This window comes from Watersipora subatra, chromosome 4 (genome assembly GCF_963576615.1).
Source record: "Watersipora subatra chromosome 4, tzWatSuba1.1, whole genome shotgun sequence".
NCBI lineage: Eukaryota > Metazoa > Bryozoa > Gymnolaemata > Cheilostomatida > Watersiporidae > Watersipora > Watersipora subatra.
The window spans coordinates 57,477,680-57,498,081 of NC_088711.1; the positions used below are offsets into that span (position 1 = coordinate 57,477,680).

Here is a 20,402-nt window from a genome sequence, read left to right on the forward strand (position 1 = left end):
CCTAACTTTCAATGAATCGATCCAATTCAGGTTTTTTAGCCAAAATCGAATCTCTGTCAATTCGCCGTCTATCCACTTGCTAGCTTGTTCAGCCTTTGCTCTAAATAAAAGTTGTTCACAAACAAATGTTGTAGGGTAATAAAGCTTAGAGAAATTTGCTTAGATAACAAGCTTAGAAATAAAATAACATTAATTGTCGCAGTTTCATTTTATTACATATCATAGGACAGTTTGTCAATGCGCTTGGTGATTAGATTTACAAAATATAACCTTTTTAAAAGTTGCTGGGGCTATTCTCAATCTGTGGGGGTGCATGATGATGCCCCCATGACTAAATACGCCCTCCACCCGTGCACTGGTTGCAGTTGGAGTGCATAGAATCTCCTTAATTTCAGCCAACCTAAACATCTGCCTTAATTGTATTCACTCCAACACTCTATACAACGACCTGTGTAAAAGTTTTCAGTGATGACAATCAAATATTCTTCTACAGTTTATCCGGAATGCGTATTGAACAGCACCAGAGCATGCTGTTTCTCATTTATCGAAACTAGCTACCAGATCTGCATCATCACCAACACTAGAGTGATGTCATTACGAATTGGTCAGCACATCACTACACATAGCTTACAATTATGGCAGCAAAATAAACGACCACTGAAACAATAATTTCTGTCAGCTGACATATACAAACAACCAAAATAGAATAATACAGGTGAAATTACCTTTATGTGTAACCGCCAGCTTGTGATATTTAAACTGTTGACTCTCTAAGCCAATATTAAATACTGAAGAAGCAATAGTGTTGTTCTTCAGTTTGTTGTAGAGGCTTACTCTGTGCTCCTCTAGCTCCTTGACGACAACAGGTGCCACCGGCTGAATAGAATGTGGCACCCATTTTTTGAGTTTTAAAAGCAAATACAATTTAGTGAAAGCTCTAAGCGGGGAAAGAAAATAGTGTTTCGAATTATTGCCAATGGATAAATTGCCACATTAGGACTGCAATTATTACTACAGACCACCACGTCCACCATCTGATTTACACACTGTTAAAGGATTGCCAATATGAACCAAGTTGATTGTGTCTTTACATATACATGTATATATACAATCACGTCATTAATCTTTTTAACTTGTGCTGTTGTTTATAAAAAAATTATTTATTAATCAATTCAATTATACATTCATAACCAAATTTTTTAGCATTAATTATATTATAATGATTATTGTTTATTTATTAATCACCTCTATTAGCAAATGAAAAATGAGTGTTGGGAATAACAATTAACTAGATCAGGGGTCTGCAACCTTTTTCACTCAAAGAGCCATTTGGGCCCGTTTTCCACAGGAAAGAACGCAGAGGGAGCCACAAGCCCTCTTTGATATTTTAATTAAAAAGAAAATAAATAGTACATGTAACGTTTTTGCTTAGCATTTAATGCTTTTATACCATGTTTACACCACAAAACGAAAAGGGGTGGCATATATAATGTTTTAACTGCTGAGAAAACAAAATTACACTTTTGCAAAGAACAAAAAAATAACTTGAACTTAATGTGAAAATATTAAGTTGTTTTTAAGGTTACTTTCAAGAAAAATTGCAACTTCTTGTTTAATTCAGTCCTTCTTTCAACAAAACGCCGAAAGTAAATTTTAACTGCACTAACTGCACTAAAAATGCGCTACGTTTCTTCTGTGTGCTGCCATTTAGCGCATACGGTGAGTAAGCTGTCAACCTGAATAATAAAAGACAATTTATTCATACAATGGCAAATATGAATATATGCAAAATAGATAATTAAAATATTAAGCTATTATACTTGGTTGATGTGATTTCTGCTCCTGGACCACAATTTCAGTCTTATTTTTAAAGTCCGTGAACAGATGCTCAGAAATCTTAACAAATGGTTATTTTAAATATTCTCTGTCGGTGAACGGCTTTCCGTGCCTGACTATTTCTTGAGCGGCCACAAAACTAGTATATGTAGTTGAATTTGCGGACTTCACCCACTTCACCCACGGCCTTTTTTCTCTCATCTCCCTCTGGATATTTTTTAGCAAAGGCTGCGTGTTTATTCCAAAAGTGTCTTGTGACATTTGATTTTTTGTTTGCAAATTTCTCATTACATATTAAGCAAACTGGTGAACCAGTCTCATCAGCAGTGAAAGCAAACGAATCAACCCACGTAAGATTAAATGTTCTATTTTCCTCTGTCACTTTTTTTAGTATCCGCCATAGTTTGCCTACATGGGGTAAAAAATCAAGAAGTGTCATGCCGGCTAGTGCAATTTTGGTGGTTTTATTTTAGGTAATGACCCATAACAACCGGTAGTGTTCGATTTATCACAATTACAATTTTTCAAGTTATATTACAAAATCTAATGATAGAACTTTTATCTTTTATGAATTACTTGGCATATGGTGAAAAAGGAAAAAAATCCAAATTTGGAGGGACCGCAGTGAGGGGATGAAAGAGCTGCATGCAGCTCCGGAGTCACTGGTTGCTGAACCCTGAAGTAGATAATAATTACAACAATCAATTGTTTAGATAATAGATAGTTTGAGATACACCAAAAAATGAAAAGCTCAAGATAGAGCAATAATAATTTAAGATAGTGTTTTCTCTCATTCATTTATTACATTTAGACTCCTTCATTCATTGCGTATTTAATATAGCACAATAATTAACTAAATAAATAATAAACTACTTACCACTGCAGGCACTGCTACGTCTGAAGAAAAGGTAGCATCATCGCTAGCGCTATTCTTATCAGTAGTGTTTATCACATTTATAATATGATTATAATAATACTGTAAAAATGAATGTATCTTGTTAGGAAGTTGATAAAATATATATATTGAATAAATTAGTGAAATCACCAGACTAGTGAAACTACTTATGCAGTGAGAGAAAAATCTTGCCAACAAACCACAAAACTGAGAAGAACTAGACCGGTGAACTAGGTTCAACTTACCACTGAGTCCCGAGTGACAATTCTAGACAACTGCACAGGACGAGGCCTGATGCTTGAATGAGATGTAGTTACATTCGTTCGCATGACGATCAAAACGGCATAGCTAAACCTGTTGCCAGTGCACAGGCAAACCATAAAACCGTACTATATCGTTGTGTGGGTACATATGTACATAAATAATAGTACTACATATTATCGACAAATAAAACATGCGCGGTGCTATCGAGGTTTATTAAAACGTTAAACGTGTATGACTGGCATTGCTGGATTGCACTTACAACTAACTCATTGGTTTAATAGGATATTCCTGTTTATGATGGCTTTTCCATCACCACAGTAATAAATTAGTAATCATAGAGATACTGATATAGTAATAATAAAGAGAAGCAGTGACTCGAGTATTTTTGCTTATTGGAAAATGTAGAAGCGCGTCAATTCGTCTGTGATGACAGTAAAGAATCAATGCGATTTCAATTTTTACTGGTAATATGCCGAGTCATTTCAATTCTACCGTAAGTAAAAGATATCAGAGAATTATATCTTTTCAATTCATTTTTAAATTGAGCCTAAAAGCTTGAGCAAGCATGTTAACTCGAGTGCCTGTCTCTGGTTTTATGTAGCATCGGTCGGTTCAGTTTCGCAAAAGACCCTCCAAAGAGGTAAAAATTACCGCGTAGCTCATTTCATTCTAAATATCTGTGCTGGAATTTGGTATGCAATTTTCGTTCAGATTGAGGCTAGAAAGAGCATTTAAGCTGGTCAGTTTTAATAAAATGTAAGTAGTAGTGGCCAAAACGGCTGAAGAAAGCAGAAGGCTTAGCCTCCTATGGCAAACTAGTATCTTCAATCCCAACTCCTACAGCTATGTCAGTATCACCACTCAAAATTTTATTAAAAACATTGTGGCAAAGTTTAATGTTTTCAGTAAGCTACAGTTAAATTGATAGGTTGACAAGTTATAGGCAAATTTTTACTGATCTTGTGGAAAGCCGTTAAGCTGACAAGTTTACCTTACCAACATCTCATAATTTCTCTTGGATTTAAATAAGATGGTGCAGACTCTGCAGCTTTGTCAACGCAAGATGAAGTGGAATGCTCGTGCGCACATACAAGTTTATATCAAATTATTATTAAAAACTATGTTAGTCTAATACGCATTTAAAAATCTGTCAAATTCATAGTGGTGTTTTTAAGAGCAAAAGTTTACCAAAATGCAAAGAAGGTTTTTGGAAACAATATCTATATTCATCCAATTGCTTGCACATCAGTGATTTCATGAAGTGCATGTATATTTTTTGGTCTTATAGTACTTTTTATATGCTGAGCCCTGCAGTGAATGCCAGTTATGTGGCAAAAGATTAAAACACCACCTTATGTTTTTCTTGCACACTAGAACAACTGTAACCTTCAAGTTGTTATATTATGTTATTAGTTGCTTTGGGATGTTATAATGACAGAAGTTATATAATTTTCTATATTAATATTGGGCTAGGTGTTATTAGGATTTGATACAATTTCTAAAAATTTTTTAATTGTACTAAAAATTTGTACGCTATGGCGCTCTATTTTTCAACCCTTCGATAGTGGTGGTCAATTGGAGGTGGCGTTCAAATAGAGGTGGCGTTCAATTAAAGGTGGCGTTGTATTAGAGGTTTTACGATATTGTGTGCTAGCCTTTAAAGGTTGACTTGCAACAAAATTCTCATTACCGTTATTTGATATGAAAAAATTCACCATGTCTTGCTCCGTTGCGTTGTAGGTGCAAAATATGTGGAAAGGTGATTACAAGCTCTTAAAAGCTCAAAAACGAACAGAAAATCGCAGCCACACGAGACCGCCGTAGTTTGGATTCCCTTTCCAAAACGGCTCAAATGTGATGGAGTTGTGAGAGATGGTTTCTGTTTACACTTTCTTGCAACCTTATTCGTCGAAATATTTTCAAAAATATACTTCACGCATTCAATAAAACTATGTCTATTGTTCTTACGTGTCTGTTTTATCTTCATTGTAATGCTGTTACTTTTAGCACTGATATCTTATAACTTACCGTAAAAAATCGTTAAACTTTTTAACCTTAGCTCCAAGGAGTACATATCATTGTATGATAATCATGACGAGCATGTTGGTCACTTGTGATAATCGAAAAGTGCTGCAAAAATTATTTGCGATGTATTGGGTCACATGATCAGATTACGACTTGACGATTGAATAATGCCGAAACAAAACTGTAAAGTAGCGAGCATCTATATTTGATACGGGGTCTTCGGTAAAACCCGAAGTGTTTGTCATAAACTAGTGCTACGATAAGTTTTATATTGAGCTTTTTATTGGCCTTTCAATTCACGTGAGAACATACATGACAAGACAATAACCAAATTTCGTGGCTACATCATCAAAATAAAGAGATTTCAATCTACGGCGGCTTTTCGTTTTTGAGCTTTTAAGAGCTTGTAATCACATTTCCATATATTTGGCACCTACAATACAACAGAGTAAGACATATTGAATCTTTTGATACCAAATAACTGTAATGTGAATTTTGTTGCAAGTCAACCATTAACATAAATCTAGTCTACTAGTCAAATCTAGTCAATAAATGAGTCAACTGTAGTTAGTGATAGGGTATCAGGGCTACTAAAGTAGGAGTGGCAGAACGTAGGTGGGATAGAAAAAGGTTAGATGAGAATGTCATTGGCCTAGATTTGTCATTTTAAGGCAATGTAGAGAGCATTGTAGCACTGCAGTCATGATGAATGTTATTTTTAAAACTTTGATAAGTTCTATGTGAAATCGAAGTGCTGTACAATAGTAGTATATCTCACCAGTGCTGTCATAAGCTACCCTATATCATTTTATAGCTTTAATTTTATATTTTTATTTTATAATTTTAATTTTATAAAATAAAACAAAAAATTATCTCTTTATAATTTCTTGTTACAGTATAATGTTAAATACAAACCACATTAGTGAATCATTATTCGAAAAAAGCTCGAATTGCATATCTTTGATTGTTTTTTTTACAAACTTTAAATAATTTCCTATATTATTCCACCTAGATATGGTTCCTTTGCCTTAGACATTGTCATTGACTTCAAGGCATGTAATAAAATTCAAGTGTAAATATATAAAAACGGAAGCCAGAAGTTACTTATTACCAGTGCTCGGTTTAAACCTGATGCTTAAAAATGATAGAGGGTCTTGATTTTGCAAAGGCTTGTTAGAGTTTGAGAACCAGACTCGTAATATTCTAAAAAAAAGCTTCCAAAAGTTCCATTTTGAACTTAAGAAGTAGCAAATGAAATCATACTTTTGTTTTTGTTCAGTTTAATGTCATACGCTATACGTTTAATGTTATACGCATATCGCATATACGTCATACGCTATATCATAGACCTTTGAAATGCCATAATCACTGCTGTCATCAGAAGAAAGCTTGTTGATTCCAGCATGATTTGACTTTAGTTGGAGTTCTGAATTCATCTTTAGTTGGACCATTAGATAGTACAGTAGACGCTCCTATAACATATAGGGGAGAAGTGGGTAATGTGGACAGCTGGGTAATGTAAACAGTTAAATTTTTAGCTAAAATTTATAACCAATTCCATTTGTTTCATATTATCAAAACCTTTCATTTTCCTGTTAGAAAAAGCCACATGCTGATTTGAAAGTCTATCCATCATACATCAATCTGTAAGCATTTTAATATTTATCATACAAATAGTAATTTTTAATTGAATTTCACTACCTGGGTTACATAGTGTGAATGTTGTTGGAACTTTTGGGGCAATTGTACACAAACAAAGCATATTGTGTTGTTTATCTCTGTTGATTGTCAGAAGGCAACTCCTGACTATGACTGAAATTTATCAAAATTTGTAATAATATATAAGATGGGGTAATGTGGTCAAGACACTTTGGGGTAAAGTGGACATGTCCACATCACCCTTATGCCATGTCCACATTACCCTGTGCTGCAAGGCATATGATATAAACTGCCTAATTTGCTAGTCTAAATTGTTACTACTACTACTAGTAGGCCTACTAGTAAATTTACTGACAAATTTAGAAAATCTGAGTTAATACCTTGACTTAGTAGCATTATTATCTTATATTGTCAGATTTGAATTATTCCTGTATAGTTTACATTAAATTACATAGAACCACATGCATATATTACTTGTAGTTATTTGAAAATCTGAGAATTTTTTACTTTATTGACCAAAAATGACATGTTCGCATTACCCACTGCACTTGTCCACATTACCCACCGACGGTGGGTAATATGGAAAATCTTGTGCTTTACGATATGGTGCATTCTGGGAAAACTATTGCTTGTATTACAAAACATGCGATTAAGAAAAGAGAGCCAACAAACTCTGCAAGCTAAATATATAATTTAGAGTATTCTAAAGTGAATAGAATAGTAGTAACTGTAGTAAAAAGAAAAACTGTCCACATTACCCACTTCTCCCCTACCTCCTAATTTTAATTCCGGATAGCTTGAAAAAGTTTATGCTTTGTACTACGTAAAAAATGTAATATTTTACTTTACTGTATTTTAATTTTTGCTTATGCTCTACAATCCAATTTCAGAATTCAAAGTAAATCTGTTTTCTCACATAGCCAACTATTTTGATTGTTCGTTTTTAAGTTTCTCGTAGAGCTTCTTTACTGACCAATTCATTTAAAAACAAGAATGGATAATAGACATCTATTAGTCTTTGATATAGCTACTCTGAGCAACTCTAATCAGCCAATCAATCTGATCACAAATTATATTATTGTCACCATCATAAATATCTGTTGTTTCTTCTCATTAAAACTGCTCGATGCATTTGTGATCAGTAAAGCAAACTGCACTGCTGGCTGATTTCCTGTTTTTAGACAGCAATCCATTTAAGATGCGTTGAAGAGAGATTTCTCATTAAATAAAAGCACCTTGGATCAATCGAAATGTCACGCCCAAAACGTTTCTCTGTAGGTGGACTAATGCATTGCTCATAGTGTGAATGATGTTCACCGATCCGAAAGGTGTTAGTCAAGTACATGTATTATGAAGTGTTTTAATTAATTTTATTACATTTTTGTAGATTTGAATGTTTACTTGCAACAAAATTCACATTACAGTTATTTGGTATCAAGAGGTTCACCATGTCTCCCTCTGCTGTGTTGTAGGTACAAAATATGTGGAAATGAGATTACAAGCTCATAAAAGCTCAAAAACGAAGTTTTTGGAAGTAGTTATGAATCTCTTTATTTCGATGACGTTCTCAAACATTGTGGTTATTGTTTTGACACGTAATGTTATCACGTGGAATTAAAGGCTAATAAAAGGCCCAATATAAAATGTCTCGTAGCGCTAGTTTATGACAAACACTTCGGGTTCCACCAGAAAGCCCTTATCAAATATAGATGCTCACTACTTTACAGTTTCATTTAAGCCTGGTCTAATCATCTAATCGTTATCTGATCATGTGACCCATACTTCCTGCCAAATAGCACGAACAATTTCTGCAGCATTTTTTGACTATCACAGGTGACTAATAGGCTCGTCATGTTTATCAGAGGATGATGTGTACTCCTTCGAGCTAAGGTTGAAAAATTAAACAAATTTTCATGGTAGGTTTTGAAATATCAGTGCTCAAAGTGACAGCATTAATATAATAATGAAATCGACATGTAAGGACAATAGACATGGTTTTATTGAATGAGTGAAGTATATTTGTGAAAATATTTCGATGAATGAGGTTGCTTGAAAGTGTAAACAGAAGCCATCATGTTCAAATACAACATACAAAGCCATTCAAATACGTTCCAATACGTATTTGAATGGCTTTGTTCAAATACGTCCCATCCGAGTCGTTTTGGAAAGGGATTCCAATCTACGGCGTTTTCGTGATAGCTGCAATTAGCTGTTCGTTTTTGAGCTTTTAAGAGGTTGTAATCACATTTTGACATATGTTGCATCTACAACACAGCAGAGTAAGCCATGGTGAATCTTTTGATACAAAATAACTGTAATGTGAATTTTGTTTCAAGTAAATCTTTAAGGTTTTTAACATAATGTGTAAGCACCGGTTTGATTATAATAATAATAATAAACACTTATTGCTGGTAGTGTTTTAGCAGCAAGTTGTGACACTAGGATTCTCTATAGACATGCGACGCTGACAAAGTTAGCAACTGCTAGAAGATTAACCCCATTATAAGATGTCTGAGAGAGTATATAGAGTGCCTTCCCATCTCCTTGATGATCTTTGCAGGTTAGTTTCAAATATATAGTCAAACCTTAACCAAAGCTGAACCATTTCGCCATCAGTTTTGTATGTTGAAGCATATATATATATAAAGATTAATTGAATTTTGTCTAATTCATTCCGGTATATAACAGACAATCATAACTGCTTCAAAAAATGCTACATATAGCATTTGTTATTTAATAAGCTTGTACAATATATATATTATTTATATAGTATATACATGTATATAGTGCATGTATATATATTCTACAATACATCATGATATATTGCTCTTACATTGCTATATATCATTATACTATTTTGTATATTATAATAATATATTGTATTATCACACATGTATTCTCTGTATACATTATTATATATGATCTTGATTACATATGCATACACAAAAACCACAACAACCTACAACGTACCTCCTATATGCTAAGTCATGAATCCTTAAAATATATTATGAACAGTGATCCTTTGTAACAACTGAACGCTTTGTGTTATCACTTATGTTATGTTATGTTAACACTTTGTGTTATGTTGAATAGTTATGCATTAGTCTAATCTTCAGAAAATGATAGTGTCAGGTTTCTTTTCTATTCATAACATTCTGAAAGACTATTCTTGAAAGTAGTCGACTCCGAGATTTAAAAATGTTGTCAGCTATCTTGAAATTGCTCATTCTTCTTAAATCTTTCACATCCTTCAGAATTATTTTATTAACTTTATCATATCTGCACCAATTGTTATCTTCAATAATTTAAAGTGGAATGTTCAGAACTTTACGTATATAGTCATTCAAAAACATAATTTTACAGATTAAAAATGAAAAAATCAAGCCAAAATGGGATTAATTTAACATACAATCTATGGCTATTGACAATGATGGCAATGTTGTATATGAGAATTTTGGGTTTTGTACAAATAGGTATGTGCAGGCTTATTAACTACAAACATGTATATTCACTATCTTAAACTCTAGAGTAAACAATTCGAAAGTTGTGACAAACTTGTTTTCACATAAACTTAATCTTGAGCCTGAGAGGTTCTATAACTTCTACTATGTATGATTTTGTAGCCGGTTCATATTAAATGTGCCAGACTCCATCCGAACAGACACTATTCGTCTCTTCTTTCAAATCGAGCAAGCTCATTGGTTCTACATAGATTTCTTTGTGCCGGAAGATTCGAGTCTCAAGACTGTTGGTATCAAAGAGTTCGCCAATCAAGATATCCTTTACCGTCTCCTGTTGACACCCTTCTTTATCAAAAGATGTTAATATCAATTTTATAGGGAATTTCTGTCAAGTTTTCTTTCTTACTAGCCCATTTTTGTTGATCTCTGTATCTGCTGCATCCCAAGGTCTAAAGATCACAAAAAGAAATTCCTCATGATTCGCTAATGTTTGCAGAAGACTTGTGAAAATGTAGTGAAAACATTCAAAATTTATTTTCACAAATGAAAACATCATTCAGTCAGAGGGATCGTTATTTATATAGCAGCATAATCTCTATGTCTTATGTGTATATAGCATTGAACTACTTTTCTTATCACTGGTTACCATAGAAGAGAGTGAGAAAAAGTAAAATTAGAAGTATGTATAATTAAATAATTAAAAAATGTATAAAATTAGCTGTCAATTCCTTCAGCCTAAACATATGGACAGGTTAGTAAAAATTAATGAGTTGCAAACCTTTGACGTCTCCACTCTACTTTGCAATTGCATCCAAGATGCATAAATATTCAGAGGATGCCTCTGCTTTCCTTAACCGGTCAAATGTACTGTTTGACCATTGTCCATTTCTCCTCGCGGCTACACATGATGTGGAAGCGATGCACAGAGACTGGAAAAAGTACAAACTGGCTGTTCCTACTTGTGGTGTCATCCTTCTAGACTGTTCTAGAGAACTGGTACTTCTAGTCCAGGGTTTTTCTAAGAATTGGGGGTTTCCCAAGGGGAAGGTTAATGAAGATGAGACGAATGTCAAGGCAGCTATTCGGGAGGTTGGTCCTAATGCATTCCAAACTTTTTTAAAGAGCTTTCTCGGAAATGAAGATTTGTAGTACTGATCCAAATTTAAAACCTTGAGCATCATAGATATTAGAAAGGGCATTTGTTTATCTTTAGTGTTAATACTTTGAAGCTTAACCTTGTATATACAAGCAGGTTACCTGATCCTGATCGTATTAACAACATTCCTTTGACTGTAAAAGTACTTTGAATAGCATAATTCCTTTTAAACTGAATATCATTTTGAAGCTCCAAGCTTGTAGAACTCAATGAAAAAACAGAAATCAAAAAGAGTAATTAGCACGTGTTTCACTCTCTCAAAAAAGTGATATTTTAGTGGTTACCGAAGAAACATACCAATTGCAGTACACAGAATCTGATAGAGTGTATATTTGTTATGTACACTGAGTCTGATAGAGTGTATATTTGTTATGAGTAGAAAAGCAACTAGTTTTAGTGTAAAGCTCTTGTTGCTGTGGAAAAGAGGCTCTCTAGCTCTGTCTATTTCTGATCATTCATTATCAAGGACTTTAACTTACATGCCATTAGAATCTAATGTTCTATCAGCAGCCATTCTTTATTTCTCAGTGAGATAGAAATACCTACAGTAGTTTGGTGATATCTCTAGAATTAATAGTTCAATCAACATAAAACAAAGATTTGAATGTCTCCGTCATCCTTATAAGTTCTAATAAACCATTGTCACTGCTGACAAAGGAAGACCTTCACCTGCATTTCCTTGATCAGTTCTAATAATACATAATTATTAGATGACAGTAAAGAATCAATGTGATTTCAATTTTTACTGGTAATATGCCGAGTCATTTCAATTCTACCGTAAGTAAAAGATATCAGAGAATTAGATCTTTTCATTGTGGGTATGTAGTTCTCTTTCAATGAGTCCATAGACTTATAAAAGAGTTTGCCATTTTTGGTTCAATCTTGTTCCAGCTCCACTTATTGCTATATGTGTCTGTTTAAATTTTTGAGCTTTCATTACCAGCAACTTTAACGCGCATGTCATTAAAAACTAGTATTCTGTCAGCAACCATCTTTCATCTCTCGGTTGGTTCGAGGTGCCATCGGCATTTCGCCTATACAGTAGAACCTCAGTTCTCGAACATAATCCGTTCCAGAAGGTTGTTCGAAAACCGAGTTGTTCGAGATCTGAAACAATTATTCCCATTAGAATTAATGTATGTAAATTTTAATCCGTTCCAAGCCGAGATATCAATTTCCATAAAGTATTTTTTTAACATTTTACATCATAAACTGTACTGTATATTATATACTATATATAAAAATGGGTAGATATAGATTGGGTTTATTTTTAATAAAAGATTTTAACAAAAAGTAAGCATTTCATATGTTTTGCTCTTGGAACATCGAAAACATGATACGTTAAGATACAATACAACAAATTGCAGAAATTGATAATGAAACAGCGAAAAATACAACAGATCAGTTACATAAAAAATCGTGTGAAAAAGAAAATATAAACAGCAATGGCACGTTTACCGGACGTTTTTGAAAAAGAATCCTCCTCCAAAACAATTTAGGGTAACTTGACTGGAGGAGTTGTCTATCTGACAAATCTCTTCGGTAGAGGGACATCGTCCCAGTTGGTTCCTTTCTTTTTGTAAAGAATTTATGAACTGTAACTTACTTCTCCCTTTGTTAACGAATGTTTCAATGCTGTTTCCGAAGCTGTTCCGAAAGTTTAATTCCAATGCGCATGCTCTGGTTTGGTCGAGAACCGAATTTACGTTCGAAATCCGAGATAAACAAATCGCAATTGTTTTGGTCGAAATCCGAATTGGTCAAGAAGGGAAGCATTCGAGAACCGATTTCCACTGTATTTCAGTACTTGATGATCCAATCAACTTGAAACTCTGGAATTATAATGAAAATCTATTACATGTATGTGCAAAGTGATCAAAGTTTTGTAATCCTACATAAACCAAAACTACGAAAAAACAAAGCGAAACTATGTAGTCGAGTTTACTCGGGTGTAGGATCAGGTGAGAAAACAACTCTTCGAATCATCTCAGGCCCAAGTTTTAATTTTTTAACTAGTAGGATACAGTGTTGAACAGTCAAAAATATTGTTGATACAGTGTTGAACAGTCAATAATATTGCTGATACAGTGTTAAACAGTCAGTAATTTTGCTGATACAATGTTGAACAGTCAATAATATTGCTGATACAGGGTTGAACAGTCAATAACAATGCTGATAGAGTGTTGAACAATCAATAATATTGCTGATACATTGCTGAACGGTCAATAACATTGCTGATACAGTGTTGAACCGTCAATAATATTGTTGATACAGGGTTGAACAGTCAATAATATTGTTGATACAGGGTTGAATAGTCAATAATATTGTTGATACAGGGTTGAACAGTCAATAATATTGTTGATACAGGGTTGAACAGTCAATAATATTGTTGATACAGTGTTGAACAGTCAATAATATCGTTGATACAGTGTTGAACAGTCAATAATATTGTTGATACAGTGTTGAACAGTCAATAATATTGTTGATACAGTGTTGAACAGTCAATAATATTGTTGATAGAGTGTTGAACAGTCAATAATATTGTTGATACAGTGTTGAACAGTCAATAATATTGTTGATACAGGGTTGAACAGTCAATAATATTGTTGATACAGGGTTGAATAGGCAATAATATTGTTGATACAGGGTTGAACAGTCAATAATATTGTTGATACAGGGTTGAACAGTCAATAATATTGTTGATACAGTGTTGAACAGTCAATAATATCGTTGATACAGTGTTGAACAGTCAATAATATTGTTGATACAGTGTTGAACAGTCAATAATATTGTTGATACAGTGTTGAACAGTCAATAATATTGTTGATAGAGTGTTGAACAGTCAATAATATTGTTGATACAGGGTTGAACAGTCAATAATATTGTTGATACAGGGTTGAACAGTCAATAATATTGTTGACACAGGGTTGAACAGTCAATAATATTGCTGATACATTGCTGAACGGTCAATAACATTGCTGGTACAGTGTTGAACCGTCAATAATATTGTTGATACAGGGTTGAACAGTCAATAATATTGTTGATACAGGGTTGAACAGTCAATAATATTGTTGATACAGTGTTGAACAGTCAATAATATTGTTGATACAGTGTTGAACAGTCAATTATATTGCTGATACAATGTCGAACAGTCAATAATATTGCTGATACAGTGTTGAACAGTCAATAATATTGTTGATACAGTGTTGAACAGTCAATAATATTGTTGATACAGTGTTGAACAGTCAATTATATTGCTGATACAGTGTTGAACAGTCAATTATATTGTTGATACAGTGCTAAACAGTCAATAATATTGTTGATACAGGGTTGAACAGTCAATAATATTGCTGATACTGTGTTGAACAGTCAATGACATTGCTGATACAGTGTTAAACAGTCAATAATATGGCTGATACAGGGTTGAACAGTCAATAATATGGCTGATACAGTGTTGAACAGTCAATTATATTGCTGATACAGTGTTAAACAGTCAATAATATTGTTGATACAGTGCTAAACAGTCAATAATATTGCTGATACAGTGTTGAACAGTCAATAATATTGCTGATACAGTGTTGAACAGTCAATATTATTGCTGATACAGTGTTGAACAGTCAATAATATTGCTGATACAGTGTTGAACAGTCAATTATATTGCTGAACTAATGCTCACCGCATCTATTTTCTTATCTATTTAGTGAGCCTGAATACACGCGAATAAAATGGAGAATTTTTTTGTAGTTCTTACTCAAAGACATGCCTGACCAGTTAATAATTATATAATCGCAGCGATTTTTTTAACCAGTGAACGTGGATTTTTGGTAAATTTGGCTGATGCTGTGAGTTTGACTTCCGGTTTACCTTTGTGATTCCTTGTTGTGTGTTGTTTGTAATGCGATCACGCAAAAGGTTTCGCACCAAAGCATTAAGATATTGTTGTTCACAAGTACATGAATACATAGACAATCCCTAATTTGTTTTACTCCGTATCATCACAATTTATGTTCACCTGCTAGCGGAGATAACTCAATCATACTTTGGGAATAAGTAGTAAATATGAAAAGAACCATTCTAATATAATAAATTATCACTTTACTACATGAATTATGATGACTCATTCAGTTTTTGTCATATTCTTGTTTTTAGAGTTTCCTATCGATGCATTTATTCGCGTTTGTAGAATTAAATTCACGTGTAGTATCAGAGTTTAGTTATAACTGATTCTCATATGCTTTATCAAAGGTATATAAAGATGCTGCGACCGGATTATCAGCTGACTCCTAGTAACCTCGCCAAAACTAATATATTTTGTTATTTTCGGAATATTATGTTATTTGATTTTTTATTCTTATAGCAGTGTCAGTTGATGGAGATTATATTAAAATGCAAGTCAGGCTGAGAAGATGATTTAACTAATGTAACATAATCCAAAAAACAATTGTCTATAAAAATAGCATTTCACCACATAGATTGGAGGGTACTATGGTGCTAGGTTTATTAGCATTGTAATAGCGTCCGGTGACAATAATTATGTAATTTTTGTCTTGTAAACTATATATGTTGATATTGTGTAGCTGCGAGAAGAAACTGGACACGATGTGTCTGATGTAATAAGGGAAGATGACTACGTGGAGCACACTATAGGCGATCAAAAGTGCACACTCTTCATTGTTCCAGGTAACTTAAGATTTATCTTCTCTCATCTGACTCAAACAGTTAACTCTTATTTTGTAAGCTGTTTGGCATAAAAACCATTTATGGTAGGATGTACAGTAGTGTAAAAGATACTATGATTATTTGTTCTGCAGTTATATAACTAAATTGCTTACTGATACTGTTATAGTTACTCTGTTGTCATGTATATTCAGGGGTATCTACAGACACACCCTTTTTGCCGGAGACCAGGAACGAGATTAAGAAACTTCAGTGGTTCGCTATCGATTCACTGCCAAGCCATAAAAAAGATGTTAAAAGTGCAGAACTTTTGGAATATGGGCCGAATGCTTTCTTTATGGTTATACCCTTCCTCAAGTAGGTTTTCAGCTCTTGTTTTTCTGCATTTATAACTAAAGAGCCATTAAATTTACTCCTTGAGTCTGTTTAAGTCACACATTCACTCCTTGAGTCTGTTTAAGTTACACATTCACTCTTGAGTCTGTTTAAGTCACACATTCACTCTTGAGTCTGTTTAAGTCACACATTCACTCCTTTAGTCTGTTTAAGTCGCACATTCAATCCTTGAGTCAGTTTAAGTCACACTTTCACTCCTTGAGTCTGTTTAAGTCACACATTCACTCTTGAGTCTGTTTAAGTCACACATTCACTCTTGAGTCTGTTTAAGTCACACTTTCACTCTTGAGTCTGTTTAAGTCACACTTTCACTCCTTGAGTCAGTTTAAGTCACACATCTGCTTTTTCAGAATACAGTACTGTACACTTTTGCTAGGAATATTTCGATCGTAAGCTTAGCATAAACTACCCGTTGCTATTTTAATGTTTATGTGATTAAAATTGGTAAAAATAAAACACAAAAAATACTTGTTTTTTATGATCTTTGATAGGATATATTTTATTAAAATCAAGTACATGGTCTATTTAAACCCTCCTGTCATCGTTACAGTACACAAGACTTTATATCGTATACAGTACACAATACTATATACATATGTATCCAGAGACGTATACACAGTCAAGTATACACAGTATACTACAGCACTGTATATAATGTGTATGTAGTGAGTATATTACAGTATACACAGACAAGTACGCAAGTAAACGAGGCTGGTGTACGAGTTGCTACATACACAGCAGTACAGTACATTCCCCAACCTACCCTTGTCTATTAATAAACTTTCTTTTGAGACAATTGTTGTATTTTATATATTATTTGATGTCTTATTCTAAGTGTATACTGTTTATGGTGTAAAGTAGTAAAAAGATGTGTTCACTGATTAAGACTATTTATATTCATTATGTTGGAAAATAGCTTTGGATTTCGAACCAATTGCTTTTCTAACAGCTCTGTGCAACAGACGACGGCCACAATCTAGGTTTGATTGTACCAGTTTATAGGACACAACTTACTATATCCATAGATGTTGCTAGATGGCAGGCAAATGTTCTTAATATCTGACACTTATTTGTACAGCGAATCTGTTATTTGCATTCAATATTCTGTGAAAGAATTTAGAATGTCTGACAGTGGTAGAATCTTTCTTCCACTTGCATGTGTAGATTTTACTTATCTTCCTGGCAGTGCTTTATCAAATGTCTCACTTCTTTCTTTAAGGCCGCTGAAACGCTGGATAGCGCAGCACCAACCATACTCCTCTCCTCAGAAACTAGAGGCACAGAGGACTTTTGCCAGAAGGAATGTTTGTCAATTTGAAGGTTTGTTGAATGATGCTTAATTTCACAGGGCTCAGTGGTTTATCGCTTATTGGCTCATGCGTTGCGCATATAGTAACTGGGACAGGATGTCATGCATATAGTGACAGTCAAATGGTAAGCCTCACCGTTCCCATCATACAGTGAGGGAACAGTTAGACAAAGTACAAAATCAGAAATGGTAAAACATCCAAATAGTGACTGGAATGATAAGACATGGGTATGTACAGTGACCGTAAGGATAAGACATGGGTATGTACAGTGACCGTAAGGATAAGACATGGGTATGTACAGTGACAGGAATGGTGAGGCATACATTGAAAGGAATGACAATATCTACACGCTGTGATAAAAACAGTAACAGGAATGATGATGGAACGTTTACATGTACATACACTGCAGGAACAGTAAGACATATTTATACATATACTAGCTAAAAGCCCGGCATGTCCTAGTATTAAAAAACTGCTTATAAAAAGCGGCGGATAATGAAATTGCCTTCCACTTGCCATTAGCCTGGCACATTGCTGATGATTAATTTGAGTAAGCGTACTAATAAAGCCGTGTGAGCGAGCTTTAGCGATGTTGCGTAACGCAGAGTGCTATGCGTATTTTAATCGACATAACGACACATATGGCCTAATGAATTCATTGCATCTCGTGTAGCTCAATTGGTTAAGTTATCGCCTGGTGAATGGGAGGTTCCGAGATCAAATCTAGCACGAAGCGGATCTTCTATTTCCAGATTTTAAAAGCTATACTAAACAGACCGAATGATGAACTCTGAGATTTAAAGACAAGGAAAAGAATGATAAGGCATATGCATGGTAACAGAAACATCAAAACGAGTTCAATTATGTCTCTAAATGTCTCTCTGTGGACAAATATGAAACTAGCTTTTGATTCAGTCCAACATTTAACAAAACCAAAGTCATGGCTATCAAGTTCACCAGACACACTGGTAGGTGCTTATCACTGATGCATTTCTATATTCTTGTAGAACTGCTAGGAATGTCGACTGGAGGCTCTCCGAGGTCTCCTGACCGGCGTCCCCCAAGAGGTGGTAAGAAGAGCCAACAGGGTAGGCACGGTACCAAGTCTCCACAGTACACTATACTAGTGAGTACCCTTGTACTTTCATGAACCTCTTCTCATTATATTATACTGCTGAGTGATCCTTTCTTTTCATACATCTATCTATTATGTAACTTCAAACAGGTTTAATTTTACATTTTCATGTAGACTCTTTTTCATTTGAGGCAAACCAACTTTGGATTCACCTCCCTTGGCCTCCTATTTCAGTATAGTACATTCAAGCTCTGCTGACTACACATCGTCACAGCCCATAACACAGTATTATGCCTTGTTATTCATGATCCTTGTCTATACAGTATTATTATTATTTCTGATATATGGCTATACAGTAATATGTATTGTTATCTCTGATCTATGTCTATAGTGATATGTATTGTTATCTCTAATCTATGTCTATACAGTAATATGTATTGTTATCTCTGATCTATGTTTATACAGTAATATGTATTGTTATCTCTGATCTATGTCTATGCAGTATTATGTATTGTTATTTCTGATCTATGTCTCTACAGTATCATGTATTGTTATTTCTGATCGATGTCCAGCAAAAGGTTACAAAAGAAGAAAGTATCAAGAAGGTACAGAACATTAAAAGAAGTCTCGATCTGGAAACTGATCCTAGAGGTATGTGCAGTGTATCCTTCAATGTCATTAATTTTTTAGTTAGTGTTCCAAAGCCATATTTAGGCTAGACGATTTGCAGACGTGACTTGAGAAATTCACAATGCTGGTTGGTCTGTGATTCATCTATTTACAGTAGCGGCTTATGGTATTTTTTTAAACTTTTGGTCATGACTAATAGATTTCATTCTGGAACAGCCAATCTTTATAGAGAAGTAGTGCTTGATAAGTACTCTTTTTTTAATATTAATTATTGCTGAGCTAATATACGCAACAATCATGGTCATATGAGGAGTTGTTGTTAGCAACACATTAACTTATATTTGTAGCCGTATTTAAAGCACATGTTTCAGTGAGAGGTGGTGTAACTCCCTTCCTATCAACATGTACATATATATTAGGATTGTAAGATAGCCTTTTATAGCCTTACTTGATGAATCTTTTTGCACAGAAAATTTATTTTTAGTTAATATATACATTTACCGTTCTAGCTTTTAAATGAAGCTGTTTGTTTATTTCTGTGTGTGTCCGGCCAATGCATAATTAAAATACAATGTATTTGAAAGCTCGAGGCATAGCTAAAGGCGCTAGGCATCACTGTCTCATTTAGACTGAATACAGCTGGTTCAGTAGACAGATTGTGTAGTAGCTAAACAAATTCGACTTTCTAATTTCACACACAGGCAACCTGCTTGAAAACTCTTCTTGCCTGTACTTTCTCTCTCCTCTGCAGATATGAGACCAGTCTTACGAGGTCCTGAGCAGTTGGTAATCAAACCTTGCAAGGAATGGAAGAATTTTAAATTGGACATCAAGTCTATCGTGCAATCAGCCACCCAGCGTAGGTGACATACACATTTGACACTCACATTACATGCTTTTCAGTTGACTCATGGTTGACATTCCTCAGTCACATGACCATATTGAACTTTTGGTGGTTTTGTGTGGTCGGCACTTTTTAAAATTATCAGCATTCTTACTCCAAGAGTATTACTATTGC

At 34.2% G+C, this 20,402-nt stretch overlaps 1 protein-coding gene across 2 annotated transcripts; it reads left to right on the forward strand.

Moving 5' to 3' along the window:
* The first annotated feature begins 9,106 nt into the window (after positions 1–9,106).
* LOC137392842 (m7GpppN-mRNA hydrolase-like) lies at positions 9,107–20,276 on the forward strand. 2 transcript variants are annotated; one of them, XM_068079178.1, is made up of 9 exons: positions 9,107–9,239; positions 10,303–10,454; positions 11,009–11,229; positions 15,874–15,976; positions 16,168–16,330; positions 17,589–17,689; positions 18,687–18,805; positions 19,315–19,405; positions 20,136–20,276. In XM_068079178.1, exons 1-9 carry the CDS (start codon positions 9,187–9,189, stop codon positions 20,249–20,251), a joined length of 1,119 nt encoding a protein of 372 aa, XP_067935279.1. In that variant the 5' UTR covers positions 9,107–9,186; the 3' UTR covers positions 20,252–20,276. The 2 variants fall into 2 exon arrangements, with proteins under 2 accessions (XP_067935279.1, XP_067935280.1); XM_068079179.1 differs by having other exon boundaries at positions 19,327–19,405.
* The last annotated feature ends 126 nt before the right edge of the window (positions 20,277–20,402 follow it).